The 18,104-nt window shown below is 36.7% G+C and overlaps 2 protein-coding genes across 3 annotated transcripts in view; both read right to left on the reverse strand.

The window, feature by feature from the left end:
- Positions 1–6,209, reverse strand: part of LOC135084376 (sprouty-related, EVH1 domain-containing protein 2) — a 28,414-nt gene extending 22,205 nt beyond the window's left edge. Inside the window, exon 1 of the mRNA XM_063979151.1 lies at positions 6,047–6,209. Coding sequence (XP_063835221.1) covers positions 6,047–6,066 — 20 coding nt within the window. The 5' untranslated portion in view covers positions 6,067–6,209. The remainder of the gene's footprint in view (positions 1–6,046) is intronic.
- A 4,017-nt stretch (positions 6,210–10,226) lies between these two features.
- On the reverse strand, positions 10,227–16,714 carry LOC135084635 (delta(3,5)-Delta(2,4)-dienoyl-CoA isomerase, mitochondrial). 2 transcript variants are annotated; one of them, XM_063979402.1, is made up of 9 exons: positions 16,550–16,714; positions 16,271–16,406; positions 15,666–15,754; positions 15,097–15,200; positions 14,319–14,422; positions 13,254–13,341; positions 11,997–12,109; positions 11,388–11,514; positions 10,227–10,347 (listed from the first exon to the last, which is right to left on the reverse strand). In XM_063979402.1, the coding sequence occupies exons 1-9, from the start codon at positions 16,599–16,601 to the stop codon at positions 10,249–10,251; spliced, it is 912 nt and encodes a 303-aa protein (XP_063835472.1). In that variant the 5' UTR covers positions 16,602–16,714; the 3' UTR covers positions 10,227–10,248. The 2 variants fall into 2 exon arrangements, with proteins under 2 accessions (XP_063835472.1, XP_063835473.1); XM_063979403.1 differs by lacking the exon at positions 14,319–14,422 and adding an exon at positions 14,467–14,570.
- Between the last annotated feature and the right edge of the window lie 1,390 nt (positions 16,715–18,104).

The following is an 18,104-nucleotide window of genomic DNA, read 5'->3' on the forward strand; positions in this document are numbered from 1 at the left end:
AATGCTTTCCACGTTGATCAATTGGTAGCGGCCTGCGTCCAGCGCTTAACCAGGCCGTCATCAGGTCATTTAGAACTAATGCAGGAGTATGTAATTCTTTAATTTACCAGAGGCAAATTGATGTAACGAGCGATATGTAGACTTTGTGGACAAAATACATTCATTATCATCATGTAATGCAGTCGTCACTGCAGTTGCAGGATTACTATAAAAAAGTTGCACAGCGTGCTAAGGAAAGTGTTTTTTACAAGATCCAATTAGAAATGAGGAGATCCGTCAACAAAGTAAACAAATAAATAAATAATGTCTTTATTGTGAATCACAGGTTATGCAGGTCACATATTTTACAATTTGTTTCACTGTGTGTTTAAGAGTAGGCGCACACCGTTGATTTTTAGTTGGCCGATGGTTGTGCCCGATTTTAATTTGAATGAAGAATCGGCCAAATCGAATCGGCGTAGTGTGCGCACTCCCATACATGCCCATACTGATCAACTGCCCGACTAAACTATCGGCCGATGAAAAATCAACGGTGTGCGCCTACTCTAAACGAACTAAAGTCGCTGACATAGCCCGACAGATTAGCAAGCTGAAGTGGCAATGAGCAGGGCACATAGTACGCAGAACTGACGGTCGATGGGGCAACAAGGTTCAGGCCACGCACCGGAAAACGCAGCGTGGGACGTCCACCCACAAGGTGACTGACGACCTGATAAAGGTAGCAGCAGGAAGGAGCTGGATGCAGGCCGCTACCAACCGTCCGATGTGAAAGTCATTGGGGGAGGCCTATGTTCAGCAGTGGACGTCCTGTGGCTGAAATGATGATGATGATACATCATCAGGCCCGCTAGACAGTTACATTCGTGATAGTTTTTTAAGTGTATCGTCTAAACTTTCGTATCTTATAAACATTAAACTAATATGCACCCTCGTTCTCCTAAAGATATGAGCCCTACGCCCTACAGGTAGTTGTTGAAGATAGTAGAGGGAGTCGTCGTTCTAAAACTGAAAAACAAGTAGTCTACGAGATCTAGAAGTTTGGGGTCGGTCAAAAACAAGAGCGGATCCGTCAAAATACAGATCTAGAAACCTAAGAAATCGGATCTAATACGGAGAAACTATCTTGCGTGTATCTAGCGTGGGCAGGCCGCCTACTAGGTGGACCGACGATCTGGTAAAGGTCGCGGGAAGGGCCTGGATGCGGGCAGCGCAGGACCGTTCATTAAGGAAAACCTTGGGGGAGGCCTTTGTCCAGCAGTGGACGTCATTTGGCTGAAACGACGGAAACTATCTTACAAAAATAGTACTGTGACCGGACCGGACTATATTTTCACAGGTTCGTATCGGGTTCAGACACGTAGAGCTTTACCGCTCTAACTATTGAATGAAAGGTGACCAACCTTTCTGTTTATATGACGTCTATCCATCACTTATTATGTATGATGTTTTATGGAACACCTTAAAAAGTATCACGGAAAAAGCTAATCAAATCATAAGCGTTTAGCATTCAGTTTATTTGTGCAATTTTTCCTCAACATTTAAAATTTAAATGTAGTTTTGTAACCTGTAAGTGGGTGTTAAGGAATCAATGAGATCGGTGTTGTAACATAGTGGGGAACTCCGTACGTATGATTAAAGTAACTTCGTCTATATGTTACATTTAAAGCCTATCATCATTATCAATTCAGCCCCAGGACGTCCACACACATTAAACTAATGTTATTTATGCAATTTTAATATTGCCATGCATATGAGGAGATCCGTGAACGAACTAAAGTCGCTGACATAGCCCGACGGATTAGCAAGCTGAAGTGGCAGTGGGCAGGGCTCATAGTACGCAGAACTGACGGCCGATGGGGCAGCAAGGTTCTGGAATGGAGGCCGCGTACCGGAAAACGCAGTGTGGGCCGTCCACCCACAAGGTAGACCGACGACCTGATAAAGGTAGCAGGAAGGCGCTGGATGTAGGCCGCTACCAACCGTGCGATGTGGAAGTCATTGGGGGAGGCCTATGTTCAGCAGTGGACGTCCTATGGCTGAAATGATGATGATGATGATGATGAATATTGCCATCGATTTTAAGTAAAATTGCATAGTTACATAACATTATTGTCTTAATTAAGTTCTATGACGTCAACCAGGAAAAACGTATGATGCGGGCATTAATTACAATTAATCAAGCTAATTAGATACCGATTGCAATGCAGGTAAAAGTTAAGCAATTACCTCAAAGCTAGCTAGATTCATAGATTGTATACTTGTTTTTTGAATTTCATACTAGGTAGACTGTACACAATATGTTTTTTGACATCATCATCACCATCATTTTAAAGTAAACACAGGACGTCCACTGCTGAATATAGGCCTCCAGATATTGAAGATGACAAAAGATGTTCTTGACATCATGATCATTTCAGCCACAGGACGTCCACTACTGAATATAGGCCTCCAGACATTGAAGAAGACAAAATATGTTCTTGACATCATCTTCATTTCAGCCATAGGACGTCCACTGCTGAACATAGGTTATCCCCAATTTTGACATCGGCATAAGACAAAAGATCGTAATATTGAAGGGGTATTGTCGATTTGTCGCAAAGTTGATTCGTCATAGAAAACAGCATAAGTATTGTGCAAATTCTATCTTTATTTATTTGTAGTAATTTGTTTTGGAATAATTACGAATTTCTTTGAACTTACTAACTTATCTAACGCCCGTATTCACAAACTATGCTTGCTTAAGTGAAGCAGCAAATCGAACGCATAGCGTTGAATAGAGCTCTGTGATTGGTTCGTGTGTCACCCTGTGCGTCCACGCGCACTGTGAGACTGTGATGAATCTTGTTACAAGATTCTTGTATCAAATCGACACAAAATCATGGCTGGTTGATAAGTTTTAAAATACCTAACATATTTGGAGACAGTTGCTTTGAATATGCAAAAGAAATGCACAAAGAGTCGTAAATTGTAAGTACCGACCGTATCTGTCGCTTAACACTTTAACCGTTGCAAAATTTTCGTAAATCTCGTATGTAAGTAAATATCGAAAGCTCGAACTTGACTCTACATTTACTTATCTAAGTCTTTATATTGTAAAAAACCGTCAACGCCGTGGTAATACAAGTTTATTCATATCTAGAGTTTTTTTTATCAACTAATAAAACAAATAAACACACGTTCATAGTAATATTTATAGATTTTGGAACAGAAAAACTCTTTTCTTAGCTCTACAATTACGAAAATCAAAGAAGCAGCTAATGCTACTGCATGTGTCGGAATTTTTAACTTTTTATTAATGTATTTATCTTTGTAAAAAAAAGTATTTAAGGTCACTGTGAATCCCCGCAGGTTTAGTTAGGTTAGATTAGGTTATAATGCAATTAAAGAGAAAAGATGACAAAATTATGAATTGAACAGCTGCTTCCAAGTTCACTTAAAACGAAAAAAAGCTCTGGATCAGTAGTCCAGTCAATGAATGCCTTAACGACGGTGTAGAGAGAAATCCGTGGAACACAATTTCTGACCTCGGGACTTTATTTAGCCTAGTTAGGAGGTGAACATAGCAAAAGTCCCCGCCCTTAGCCCTTGAGCCGGCGGGGAGAGGGGGGTTTAAAGGTACCACTTTTCGGTTTTTCGCTTAATCCTCGGAAACTATGCGTCCTAGTGACATGACTACTATGAACCAAAAAAAGCTTATTCAATTTGCTACAGGTGAGACCGTCAAGTTTTTCTATATCTTGTATAGTTTTTGCGGCATCTGCTCTAGAAGGTCTGTAAAATTGGAAATTTTATTGTTGTCTTACATGTTCCTTTCAGGAGAAAATCGACTAAATCAACATTGAGCAAACACTATAGACATGCGGGAGCATGTTAAGCCTAGTTGCATGGAGGGGACTGCACCGTGCGTATATTTAGACGAACCAATTAGAGCCACTTTTGACTGCTCATCATTCAAAAACTGCTGTGCATTAACACTTCAAATTTGGCTCATGTATTGAGACTTGCAAGATGTACATCAGCTTCAAATTTCATAAATATACCTCAAACGGTTATTTAGGTATTGACGTTCAAAAATCGATATTTAGAGCACTACTATCTATCTATCACATGTGAAATGTTAAAATTTACTGGTTTTTTATTTGTTCCTTTGTATTTACATAACTACCTTTCTGGATGCCAAATTTGAACCTTCGAGGTCATCTGGAAGTGGTTAGAATTTGGTCTATAGGTCAGACATGTAGATTTTTGGACGTCAATATCTAAAGAACCGTTTGAGGTATATTTATGAAATTTGAAACTGATGTATATCTTGTAAGTCTCAACACATGAGCCAAATTTGAAGTGTTAATGCCCAGTAGTTTTTGAGTGATGAGGATTCAAAAGTGGCTCAAAGTGATTCGTCTAAATATACGCACGGTGTAGTCCCTTCGCTGGAACTAGGCTTAACATGCTCCCGCATGTCTAGAATGATTGCTCAATGTTGATTTAGTCGATTTTCTCCTGATGGGAACATGTAAGACAAAAATAAAATTTCCAATATTACAGACCTTCTAGAGCAGATGCCGCGAAAACTATACAATTTATAGAAAAACTTGTCTATCTCATCTGTAGCAAATTGAATATGCTTTTTTTGGTTCAAAGTAGTCATGTCACTAGGACGCATAGTTTCCGAGGATTAAGCGAAAAACCGAAAAGTGGCACCTTTAAACCCCCCTCTCCCCGTCGGCTCAAGGGCTAAGGGCGGGGACTTTTGCTATGTTCACCTCCTAACTAGTCTAAATAAAGTCCTGAAGTCAGAAATTGTGTTCTACAGTTTTCCATCTATAATGCTTTATTGACTGGACTAAGGTACTACTTAACGTAATTATTTTGTTTTTTTTTTTTGTGTTCATGTAGAGGCCCTTTTAAAAAAGAATACAACCCTTTTTGACCATAACTGTCAAGTATTTAATGCCAGGTAGTTGGTAGATGTTTTTTTGTTTTTGTTCTGTGCTCTACAGCCCTGTCTTTGTAGAGACATTATGAATGTAAATCTCTAGATTCTTGCCTTTTACTTAAGAATTAAGGTTACAGTACAATAGTATAGTATACATTTTTATAGTATTACACCCCCGAATCATGTTACTTGAAAATTATATTGAGAACTTCCAGAACTCTACATTTTCTAAGTTAAAAAAAATGTCGTAATTGGTGCTAAAATAAAAACTTTTGTTGATTATTGTAGAGTAATATGATATTTATATTTTCAGGGAATAAAAGTACTAAACGTAATCTCATACGTAATATTAAACATTGTATACTTATTTGGTTTAGTTCAAGATAAAGACAAGGTCATGTAATATATTTTGTAGAGAAACATAAGGTAGAGTCGCAGCTTATTTTGCTTATTAGGTGCGAAAAGACCATTAATATTTCTATAAGAGTTGTTTCCTTTTAAGCCATACAAGTAGGTAATAAAATGGTATAATGTAGTTCGTGCACTTACAATATACTTTGGAGGCTTGGACAATCGTAATTTAGCTTAATTATTTTACTGTGGGAAAACATTCCACTGATGGCCGTCTTAATTGGTCAATGTGGTTTTTAGAACCCACACAGTGTATGTACTGAGTGGCAAAAGAAACAGCACATTAATATCGCCCTTAAAAATATTAACATTGTCATCTGTCACGCGTAAATGTACAATATTCTTACAATCGCGCTGTACCAGCCATTCAGCTTAGTGGTGAATAAGCTTAGCTCGAATTGACCCCGAGTGGTGTTACCTACATTATTGTGAATGAACGACACTCCATTGATTATCTACACAGGGACACCGTGACCTGAGGGCGGAGTTTGCTTGGCAAACCATTTTATGAGATACTTCAGCTCGCAAATGTTGCCCTGAACCTTTTTTGAGCTGTATATTGCTTCGTTTGAACAGCTAAAACACTATAAATCACATTACACATCTCCTGATATATGGAAGATGGCCGGGGTAAGGCCCTGCCTACATAGAAGGGCGAAGCACAGGACCCAAAAACTGAGTAACCAACACACAACTTACTTTTCAGATGCCCCGGTCATGGTTCGACACGTCGAATATCCTAATTTCTACTCGCCACTTCACAGATTTCACCATTTTTATGACATAAATACATCAGATTCACTTGCGAACCGTCTTAGTTCGGCCCTTTGTTGGGCCTCAGTGCGCAGGCGTGCCGGGCCATTCAATGAACGCCGCGAGACTGCGCGACAGGTGGCGCAAGGATCGCGGGCGAGTTCGCCGAGACGCGCCCCTATTGGCTGATAGAGTCGGTACGAGTTTCAGCCAATCACAGCGCTCGGTCGCGTCTACCCGCCAATGACGTCACGCTTGAACCAGATTCTCACAAGGCGGGGTTTTTTGAAAAATGTAGAGTCTATCCACTGATTTTTGAACACTTTCTAGCTACACTTCTAGATTGAATTTCGCTGATTTTTTTCACCAATTTCACTTTACTTGCTTACATATACACGGTATATTAAATTTTGTAATAAAAAACCGGTCGGGCCCGTCGTCCCGCGAAGTAGGTCACGTAGCTCCGAGGGTCCGCCTGTTACTGAATGGAGGCTCGCTCTGGCTTCCCGTTCATACCGACCCATTGAAAAATAAATAGGTCAAATCATTGCAGTGTGCCCTAGATGTGGGTGCACCATTCACAGCGCCGCACAGCCTGCGGGCTAAATATAGACGCTCTATATTGGGCAGGTCATTCCCTCCGAGGCAAGTGCAAGCCCCCATAAACTAGGTTACCTGATTTTCTTTGTAATACCCGATTGCAGTGACGTAGTTTGTGTGGTGACGTCATACGTTTCCCTATGGGGTGGGGATTTTTGAGATTTTATTGTGATGGTATTTTTTATAATAATAAATAAATAAAATTGCTAAATTATGTTATATAGGGAAGTGAATAATATAAATTCAAGTTATAATGAATCTACATTTGAACAAAACAATTCCTTTGTTTGAAATGCTACGAGACTTTTTTTTAAATATTAGCGTCATACTTAACTTAAAAATAAACTAAGCCTTATTTACATATTCCAGTTGCATAACAAACTAAATATTTCGTAAATTATTATTATTAAAGAAGGTATATAAATTAATATAATTAAAAAAAAAGTTTTTTTTTTTTCAAAAGATAACAAAAAAAATTTTTTTTACTAAAAAATCTCTTGACCAAGGACCACACATTTTAAGATTTTTTAAACCTAAATTTCAAATTTCACGCAAATTAAATTTACGTGTCATTTTACTAAATCTAGACTAGACCTTTCCAACGCCTAGTTCCATGACCTATGGCAACCACAGATCCATGTCAAGGCAATATGATAGGTTTCGTACTTTAGTGGTTAAGCACCCACGAGATGGGATGTAAATGGATGGGTGACCGCGTAAATTAATTTGTAGCTAATTAATATCGAAGGCTTGTTTAGGTGGTCTTAATTTATTAATTAGGTCACGTGATTTTATTGATAGGTTGTGGTTTTGTTTTAGTGCAGTGTTAAATGGTTTTAAAGTGGCTTTAAAAATAGTTCTTTATGATGGTTACATGGTTTGGTGCTTCGTGAAACGGAGTAAGCTTGAAGTCGTGGGTTCGATTACCGTAGAGTATTAGAGTGCATGACCATGTTTTATCGAAAATTTGGGTGTTTTCTGTTTCTGTGTATGTATGTAGCTAGGAAAATAGTATTAAAGATGTTTAATTGGTTGTTTTTATCTGTTGAGGTACCTATAATATAATACAAGATTTGCTTAGTTTGGGACTGAGCGCAGTGTAAATTCACAATACTAATATTTTTTTCAATTGAAAAGTTGTTGAAAAGTACCTACTATCTTTTATGTCAGCCGTTTGGTGTAGTGGTTCAAAACGGACTACTATACCTACCGAGAGGTCCCGGGTTCGATTCCCGGCCGGGCAGAAATTGAAATGATGAATTTTAATTTCTGTGATGGGACTGGGTGTTACTATGTAAGGGAGAGTCCGCTAATTTGGACCAGTTTTTTTCAATCCCATTTTACACATAGTTTTCTTTTGTTTTTGCTAATGTCCATGGTATATAATAAAAGATACATTATTCAACTTATTATTTCATAAGTATTAATTAACATGATTGTTGTATATTTAGCACAAATCAACAAAGTACGAGTTCAGAGCTTCGGTCCAATTTAGCCAACCGGTTCGATAATTTGTACCACAGGGTTACTAAATTGGATTTCAATAAATTTCAAGCCTATAAAAAAACTATGGCAAAATATTATACGATACATTCTTAACAAATTAGGAAACGAAGAGGAACAGTAGTTAATAACATAGACAATCGATATTGTTTTACACGTTATCACGATTTTGAGTACAAGTTTTGTAATTCCAATTATCGTAACGCACACTTGTACCTAATCTACTTTGCCAGTCTTTTGCTTTCATTTATTGATAGTCAAACATAACTACGCTATTATAACTTCAAAATATGCTTTACTAAAAAAAATTTCAAAATCTTTGGTAAAGTTCCATACAACTTGATGTGGTACAATTTAGCCGACTAGGTGATAGTGCTTTTAAAAAATCGGTAAAAAATATAGCTTATAAATATCGAAAAATGTTTCAAATAATTGTAATCCACACTAATTTACGCTTCTAAATAATATATTAGAAACACCCTGTGATTAAATTTAACAAAATTACAATCTAAACATGTATTGTCAAAAGTTACTTGAAAACAATGAAAAAATACTTTTCAAAATAAAACACACGTGTTTGTTGTCACGGCAAAAACCACATGGCCGATATTAATTGATTTTAGTTGTGTATCGCTGAGTGTTGCAATTACAGACATTCAATAAATACTTTACGAAATATGAGGGTGGTACAATTTACCCGGCGGTACAATATACCGAACTCTCCCCTATAACATGTATGTATTTACAAAAAAAAAGTATTTAAGTTATATCCGTTGTCTAGAGCCCATAGTAAAAGCTTTGCTTAGTTTTGGACTAGAAGCGTAGTGTAAAAATGTCCAAAGATATTTATTTATTACATATTTTATTTTATTAAATTATGTAGGTAGGTAGCTATTTTTTTAGGCAGCGCGATGGTGTGGTGGTTCTGTGAATCGCGGTTGGTCCCGAGATCGGTTCTCGATAGAGTCAATTTACAATAAAATTCGTCTTTTCTAAATGGAATCGCATCAGGGTGTGGTGGGATGTTCGTAAAATAATTTGGTGGCTTAATATTTTGTTGTTTTGTTTATGTTTTCATTAGGGTTTAAATAGGTTTAGACTAGGCGCAGACCATCGATTTTTAGTTGGCCGATAGTTGTGCCCGATTTTAAATTGTATGAAGAATCGGCCAAATCAAATCGGTGTAATGTGCACACTTCCATACATGCCCATACTGATCAACTGCCCGACTAAACTATCGGCCGACGAAAACTCGATGGTCTGCGCCTAGTCTTAATAAGCTGTTTGCATTATTTTATAAAAGAGTGTAAATTTTTGGTCGTTTCAAATAAATTTAAAGTTTTTGGACTAGAATTAAATATATTTTTTTTAGAAAAATTGTGATTGATAATTTTGATTAATTGATGACAAATCATTAATTTATGATAATAGTACAAATACATAATATAAGATACTAATAAACAACACAGACTTAACAAAATCTTACTTTATTACATAAATACTTAACAAAAATATAGTTTCACTTAGCACGCGTATAATCCAGTCCTTTTATAAATAACTAATTTACTTGAATAGGTATACTTTTACAAGTTCAAAATTTCACATAAAAATATAGGGTGTAAATTGAGCTTCCACTAAAATTAGACCACTTCTGTATTTCTATTTCTATAATTATAACATTATTCTTTTACATTTGCAATATAACAAAAGGCTAGGTTCTACCTTTAACATAGTTTCATAAAAAAAAATCTTAATGGGTTTTGATGTTATCTAAAAAGTTTAGTAGTTTTCGCAGTATCTGCATAATAAGTCAGGACAGGACAAATGAATTGGTAGAATAGAATAGATAAATTGGTCTTTATAGGTTACTGGTCACAAATATAGCCACCGAAATTAGAACAGTTAAAATTTTTAATAAGGCAAAAATATTTTATTTGGACGCTGGCCACAAATGCAGCCACCAAAATTAGAATCATTATTCATTTATTATAAGTTAAAAATATTTTTTTTCTTCAAACCTAATACATGCTGTGCACTATAAAGGGTTAATAATCTTCAAAATCGGGTTTCTCGCCTTTGGTAGCGAGTGCTATCGCGCTTTTGGTGAAGTCCTCGCCTTGGTGGTTAAGCATGTTGATCAGAGCCTGAAATAATAAATAAATTAATTAATTAATTGCTGTTTTTTTCGAGAAACTGAAAAACTTAGTCACCGATTTGAATGGTTTAAAAAGAAAAATAATAGGAAAAATCATAAAGAAATGTAAAAAAAGAAAGAAAATAAACTGACGTGCTATCTAAGTCTGTAATTTCTTCCATCGCCACTTCGCATTTAGTTTCAATAGATGGTGTTCTTGACAGATCTTCTTTGGTATCTGTCTTCTGCCATTCTGGCATTGTTATAATTTCTTTGCATATAATAATTGCATCAGTCGTGGATTCAATACTCAACAGAGCAAGAAAATCAAGTTTTAAAAATTCTTGCACATTTACCACAACATAAAACAAAAAACATAGTTAATCAGAAACAGTTACTGATTTCATGTACATAAATCACATTTCAATTTGATTATTGTGATGTATTTTTATTTAATAACCGTATACCCTCAACTCGAAAATGAAAATAGGGTTAAGTATAAAATGAGCATGCTTAAGCCAAAAATATCTATTCAGAAAAAAGTGCTTTGATTAAAGTGTACATTTACAAGCAAGTTGTGTAAGTAGGATATACCATTATAACAAAAGCCATGCAAAAGTAAACACATAAAAATAATTGCAAATATCGCGTTGACATTGACACTGACATAATTCAATGAAAGAAAGAAAGAAGAAAGAAATAAGACTTTAATGAACACAGTAAGCACAAATTATAAACAATAACAACACAAAACGAACATAGATGATTGAGGATTTAAAAACAATCTTTTTGTATTGGATAGCCCTTTTATCGAGAAAGGCTAGGCTATTATACCACCACGCTACGACCAGTAGGAGCAGAGCATCAAAAAAAAAAGTTGCAACGACGGAAAAAAATACTCAAGCAATTTTCACGCCTACAAAGTCGCGGGCACAGCTAGTTTATTTTTACATATTCTATACACATACACAAAGCAAAGTATTAGTTACACCATTCATAACAGAGAAGCTGGACAGATTTGGATGGAAGGTAAAATACATAAACACTCACGATATGCTCCAGTCCTTCCTTAGGAGTCTTGTCTTGGGAGTAGATGATGTTAAGTTTGGTGGCCTGCACCGCCACCGGACTCTTGGTGGCTATGTCTTCAGCCACTTGCAAGGCGTGCTTGAGGGCACTGGAATTAGATTAATTTTACATTAACACAAAAGGGGGGAAATTCGGCGAACGTAGGCGAACGATGTTCGGCGAACGAATATGAATGAACAGGAATACTTCTGTTGAGCGATTGAAAAATATTTCTTAAAAGAACATTATGTCCGATGTAGACGGTAAAACACTAACCCCCTTACTAATAAAACTTACACGCTCGTTAAACAGTATTTTAAAGTGACGTTTAGTATGGAAATGTCATTTTAAAACAGTGTTCAATAACTGTGTAACTTTTTATTAGTAAGGGGGTTAGAATATACAGGGTGTGGCATAAATAGTATAGCGGCGTAAACACAACATTTTAACAATTTCTTTCTAGAAATAGATCTCAGGTAATTCTACTTTCTGCATCAGCATCTGATACCTTAATACCATGCTCTCTTTCGGCCATTGACTACTATTTACACTACACCCTGTATAAACACAGTCAGAAACAAACAAACCTACCTTTCCTTATCCGGCAGCACTTTGCCTACCAGCCCGATCTGCAGAGCTTCCTTGGCGTCGAACTTCCGCGCGGTGAAGCACAGCTCCCGAGCTACTGATGTGTTACCTACAATCTAGAGATGTTGGCGTGCATTAGGGCGCTTTCACATTTAGGCCTCAGACTCGAGTTTAGCTGGCAGCGGGGCGGGAGCGGCGGCGGCGCGGGAGCGGGGCGGGCAACGCAGACCCGTTCTCGAAACAAGCGGGCAGCTCGCGCGGCGCTTTAGCGGCGAAGTGTTGTGTTCGGGGTTGTGTTGTCGAGATATTTGTTTTTATTCGCAAACGAAATGTTTGAACAACGGCGACAATTTTAATTCGATTCAAATTTATTCCTAACGCTCGATTTATTGTGGGCAAAAGAAGGAGTGCGCTGCACGCTCCGGTGCCGCTGCCGCGCCGCTGTTTTCGAGAACCGGTCTATTTGATTTTACGCATAAGATCCTGCCACTCCCGCGCCGCCGCCGCTCCCGCCCCGCTGCCCGCTAAACTCGAGGCTGAGGCCTTAGGCGATTTAGCAGCGCGACAGACGCACTGCCGAAAATTTCATACTATGTGACAGCGGATGCATGCCTTCTCATTATAAAAATGCCGCTGCCGCGCTGCTGTCGCGCTTCTAACGCCCTAAAGTGAAAGCGCTCTTAGTATTGTTTCTAGGAAGTTAGCAGGTTTTAATGGATTTCGAACTACTGATTTTTAAAAGAGAGCTAGGTTTCTAGACCCATTATAATTAAGCTGTAATTAAAAAAAATTGATCTAATTTCCGTGGCACATTGGTTAAGAGGTAACTCTCTACTCAAATTAATATTCGTGAAACACAGATTGAATTTCGCAATCGGTTCACGGAGTGAGCTTATCATTTAGCGATCGCCACTGTGCTTATATGTGCTTACTATTTCTATTTTCCGACAAACACACCCAATTTGCACCCTGTATTTATTACTTAGGCGATTATCGCACTGCACCGCGCCCCGCCGCGGTACGCGGGACGACAGATTTAATCATTATATGCAAGTACCTCAGTTTGTATAGAAAACACGCGCGGCACAACACACTGAAAACGCGTTTGCGCGCGGGATTCGTTATATTATGTCGCCACGCGGACCGCGGCGGAGCGCGGTGCAGTGTGATAATCGCCTTACTGGTGTTAACTACCCAATAGTTCTTTTAACTCAAATTGTTACCCAAAGCGAAAAGTAATCAAAACAATTAGTTAATTACTTTGGGTAGCCTTTGTAGTACTCCAACGTCGGCTGCCAATCCAACTTCTACTTCTTTAACTTGGAACCACGCGTCTTCGGTGCAGTACCTGGAATTTATATTTGTCTCTATTTATTTTCCAACCTATGTACATCATGTAATATGAGTAAAAAAATTGAATTTGAATTTTTCATTGGACCCGCAATAAACTTCACCAGGAGTTCGAAGTTTAGGTGCGACTCCTCCAGTGAAAAGCAGATGACAGGATTAAGTTAGTTTACAGGGAATTAAATTAACAGAATATATTTTTGTATTTAGCAGTTTTGAGGCTGGAATGGTATTATATCGAGTACATGAATGAATATGTGCGCCATCCTACACGTTTTTATCTATAATACTTCAAAATAGATTAACATTTCTGTCCATTGCAGTGTACTGCTATACTAGACATAAGCCTACTTTAATTAGCCCCACAAAGCATGATCTCCAGGTTAGCCACTGCCAGCTACACTCGGCATCAAATAAATCGCACCTCCCGCGACAAGCATTTATCAAACGTATGCATCCCCACTTCCCACCAACATTGGTACCATTTGAAAGCCTAGTTCTAAACTTCATTTCATTAAAGGAAAGGTTTTTACCCCAAAAATGTGTCTTCAAAAGGATCCAGAGTCACTTCTTCAAAAAATAGGTAGTTACGCTATAGCCATTTTTTATGACTATAAAACTGTTAAGTTGGGATTAATCGCTATCCATCTGTTAAAGAGGACACGTGAGATCTTTATTTGGTTTTATAACCATAAAAATTGGTCTAATTGATCCCAGAGGTGAGCCCAAAGTGAGGTCTATTTTCAAGTCACATTTATGGTATATGTTAATCATTTATTTAGAAATGAAATGTGTTTTTCTTTAAGGATATTTATTGGGCTTTCAAATAACACCAATATTGTTGGGGTACCATAATTGTGTCAGAAGAAAATCTTTAAAGTTCGCGTCGCGGAAGGTGCGGTTTATTTGATGTTGAGTGTATCTTCTTCAGTTCATCAGTTTATCGAGCAAGAAAATGACTACAAAAGTCACACTTACCTAACATCAGCAGCAGTAGTAAGATTGATACCCGCCCCAATACACGCGCCATGCACCACACTCAGTACCGGCTTGATGCAGTCTTCCAGCGTAGTTATAGAGGCCTGCAATATACGTATATATACAGTGTATATTGTTGTATATATACCTTATATCGGCGGCTGTGATGAGATCCACCGCTGCCCCGATACAAGCGCTGTGGATCACGGATAGTATAGGCTTGATGCAGTCTTCGAGTGAGGATATATCGTCCTGGAATAGGGTATATGCGTTTATGTATATTTTAATATAATAATAGGGTATTATAGTGTATATTGAAAAGAAAAAAATGCTTCCAAAACTGATGCAAATACATGATATTTATATTATAAAAATCCAAAGAACATAGTAATACACATTTCCATTAAAGATTGATGAACTAACCAAATAGGAATTAAGACTAGATGATTTAAAATATACATAATATGCATATACATATACCCTACTTAAATTGGATATACAAAGCATGATGGACCTAACACAGTACTGTACAGATTTATACAAGGGATACAATATAACATTTGGTAAAAAAAGAAAACATTAAAATTAAAAGATTGTCTAAGTAATGGCTAACTAACAGTCATTATCCATCACCTATTTCACCCTTTTAATGACTTTTACTCTGTACCAATCAAGATTTAATATAAAAAAAAATTTGGTGAAAATAACAAACAATCAGATGGATAGAAGAGCAAGCTATTTTTTACACACAACATTTTAGTTTAAGAATTAACATTACCTGGCAGTCTTTCATCCAATCGTAGAGGAATCGGCCGCGGCGCGGTGGGTCCTCAATTTCGTTTGCTTGTGTGAAGTACCCTACCAAGCTCTTGAGGTCAATACCTGAAAAAATATTAAACTTTGTATGTGCCAGAATTTATATAATCATTATAGGCCTAGGATACGCGCCGCGATAAGGTTTTATCGCGCCATTTTATCGATTTTACACGATAAGCCCATACATTTGTCGTTTTAAAAACATCGATAAGATTGTATCATGGCGCGCATCCTAGCCCAGCTGGCTAAGGTACATTGATTAGTTAGGTTATGATAGAACTGGCATTGAAAGACAAGAGTCCAAAATAAGAATAACATAAATAAAGTTATTTCTTTAAATAAATAGGACTTAGAATAATGATATTGTATGAATTCTTTACCAACTCCTGGCAAAGGATTTATACTATTCATGTCAAATTAAGCTAAATTAGCTTAATTAATTGCTAAATCATCTATGGCATTGTTATATCTAAAAAAAAAAAAATATTTTTTTTCTTTCCTTAACTTCTACAACCTAATCATGATCCCTACCAGCACTAAACAGCTTTCCTTGTCCGGACAGCACAATGACTCGACACTCTGGCTCCTTGTGTAAAGCCTTGAAGCACTGTCCGATTTCACTGGAAATAAAAATTTAACGATTAACACTTTCCCTGACACAATAGAAGTTTAATTGTTGACTGCTATAGCAATGCACTGTCCAGAAAAGTGTTAAACTAACAAACTTATACTAGACCTAATCATAGCAGTTTCGCTCCTGATATATTTACATTCACAAATGTCACATTCTCTAGCTAACGATTCTCGAAATAAAAAAAGGCATTGTATCATGTGGTATTTACTAAATCGAATAGCTAATTACATGGTTTGTCTTCGGTTTTTGTTAGAACTTAATTTTGCTTTTTTTTTATGTGACAGGAGGCAAACGAGCAGACGGATCACCTGATGGTAAGTGATTACCGTCGCCCATAGACACCCGCGAACCCAGGGGCGTTACAGGTGCGTTGCCGGCCTTTAAGGTGAAGTTACGCTCTTTTTGAAGTGAAACCAACCAACCTACTTACCATTGTGTGTAAGAAATGTAGGGAGTATATTTTGCAATATTGTATATTGATAAATATTGAGCCATTACTTACTTCCACATAGCCAGGTTAAAGGTGTTTAGCTTATCCGGGCGATTCAACTCGACGTGGTAAACATTCTTCTTAGGAACGGACACTGCCAACGTTTCGTAGCTGTATTTGGACGAAGAATATGCCCTTAAAACAGCGGCTGTAAGACAAATAATTGCTATAATTTGTATTTTGTACATTATTAAATCGATTTAATACAATTTTGGAGTTCAAAAGTAAGAATTTTTGAAGAAAATTGGTAGAATTTAGGGTAGAATAGGTTTTAATTTCACGGACGCTTACCAGTGAATTTATTCTTAGGTTGATTTAAAATTAAAGATTTTATGGTGTTCATTGTAAAGGAATAGAGATTTTTAACACTTTTACACTTAAATCACCAAGATAAATGTAACAAAAAATATAAAAGTTTGTGTACAAAGTCCATAGACCGTTCGCTATTTGAACGTTTCAACCAAAGAGCATAAAAGAGTAAGAGACGGCACTCCATAGATATTTTTTGAGCTCACGCACACATATGCATTTTAGAGAACGACCCGCAAATCTTTACCAACCGCACAAACTACAGGCGGAGCTACCAACATAATGCCTTATTTTCTGACAGTATTAGTGACGTTCGTAATAACTTATCGATTATCGATACTTTGCTAGGGTTGTAATTGCATATCGATATCTAGTATAGGAACCTTCAATATTTTAATGATTTCTATTTTTATTTTATACTATGTGTAAGTAAAACGAAGTTTTGTAACGTAAATTATTTATTTCGAAATAAAATTGGTATATTACAATAAGTATTGAACATGACATAGCAGTTGTAGGCATGAGGAATTATTGAAAATTATAACAAAGTACAGAAATGATAATTTTGTAAACTTTTATTTTCACAACTTTTTCTAAGAAAAAATAGGATTTTTATTTATAAACATCTTTAATTTTCTTATCAGCTGATCGAACCTCAGCCCTAAGATTACTTTTCAATGCTTTGTTGCTGTGCTTTTTTACTTTTGTCAGCAAAATTGTTTTCACTTTTTATGAAGCTGTCATTAATGATTTTACAACTTTTTCTTAGAAAAAGGTAACTTAATATTTTAAACATCTTATCATAAATTTCTTTATTATGTTGTTGACATTTAAACCAACTAAAATTACAATTTGTACTCAACATTAAGAAAATGAATTTTCCAACATTTTCCATATATATCTGGTCGGCAATATGGTCATGATAAAATTGTTTAGCTTCATTTACGGTGGTACATAATTGAATTGTTGGATAAACGAGACTTTTTTTATCATGCCACCATTCGCGAAGAGATATATATGCATACAAATCATTGTCAACAGGAGTTTTCACGCTCAAACACTCTTCACAAATTAAACAAGAACTGTTCTGTAATAGTTTGGCAGCTAAATACCCGCTTACATATACTACTGGTTGGTTTTCAAGGCTACACAAATTTTCAATGGGCTGTTCTAAGTTTTCAGGGTCCGGGATAGACAACACAGGATAAAATTCAGTGTCTGTGGAATCTTGAACATTAATTTTTATTTCTGTTGTTTTTAAATTAGTTTTTAAAATGTCTTTATATTCCAGCATATGTTTATTGTTGTCTGCTTCACAATTAGCACTTCTGCTATGAGGCACTTTCAGCCCAGTAACCATGCTTGTTTTAAGCGCTGCAGTAAAGTGCGTGATAGTGGGATTTCTATTGGTTACACTGTGTTGCCTAATGATTCCAAATAAGTTTTCCAGAGAGTCTTGGTTAAACTGTCTAAGGTTCATATATTTAAACCCTTCATTCTTTAACTTTTCCCAAATATCGTTTAAGGATTTGATAGA

The sequence above is a fragment of the Ostrinia nubilalis genome, chromosome 26 (genome assembly GCF_963855985.1).
Source record: "Ostrinia nubilalis chromosome 26, ilOstNubi1.1, whole genome shotgun sequence".
In the NCBI taxonomy this organism is placed as follows: domain Eukaryota; kingdom Metazoa; phylum Arthropoda; class Insecta; order Lepidoptera; family Crambidae; genus Ostrinia; species Ostrinia nubilalis.

Bases quoted from the DNA above. Each gene is read 5' to 3' on its own strand.
- LOC135084635 (XM_063979402.1), bottom strand. From the start codon at position 16,601: ATGAACACCATAAAATCTTTAATTTTAAATCAACCTAAGAATAAATTC. The intron at 11,515-11,996 runs GTAGGTTTGTTT...ATCTAATTCCAG, and splicing joins GTGCTGCCGGATAAGGAAAG to TGCCCTCAAGCACGCCTTGC. The intron at 10,348-11,387 runs GTGAGTGTTTAT...TTATTATTTCAG, and splicing joins AGGAAGGACTGGAGCATATC to GCTCTGATCAACATGCTTAA.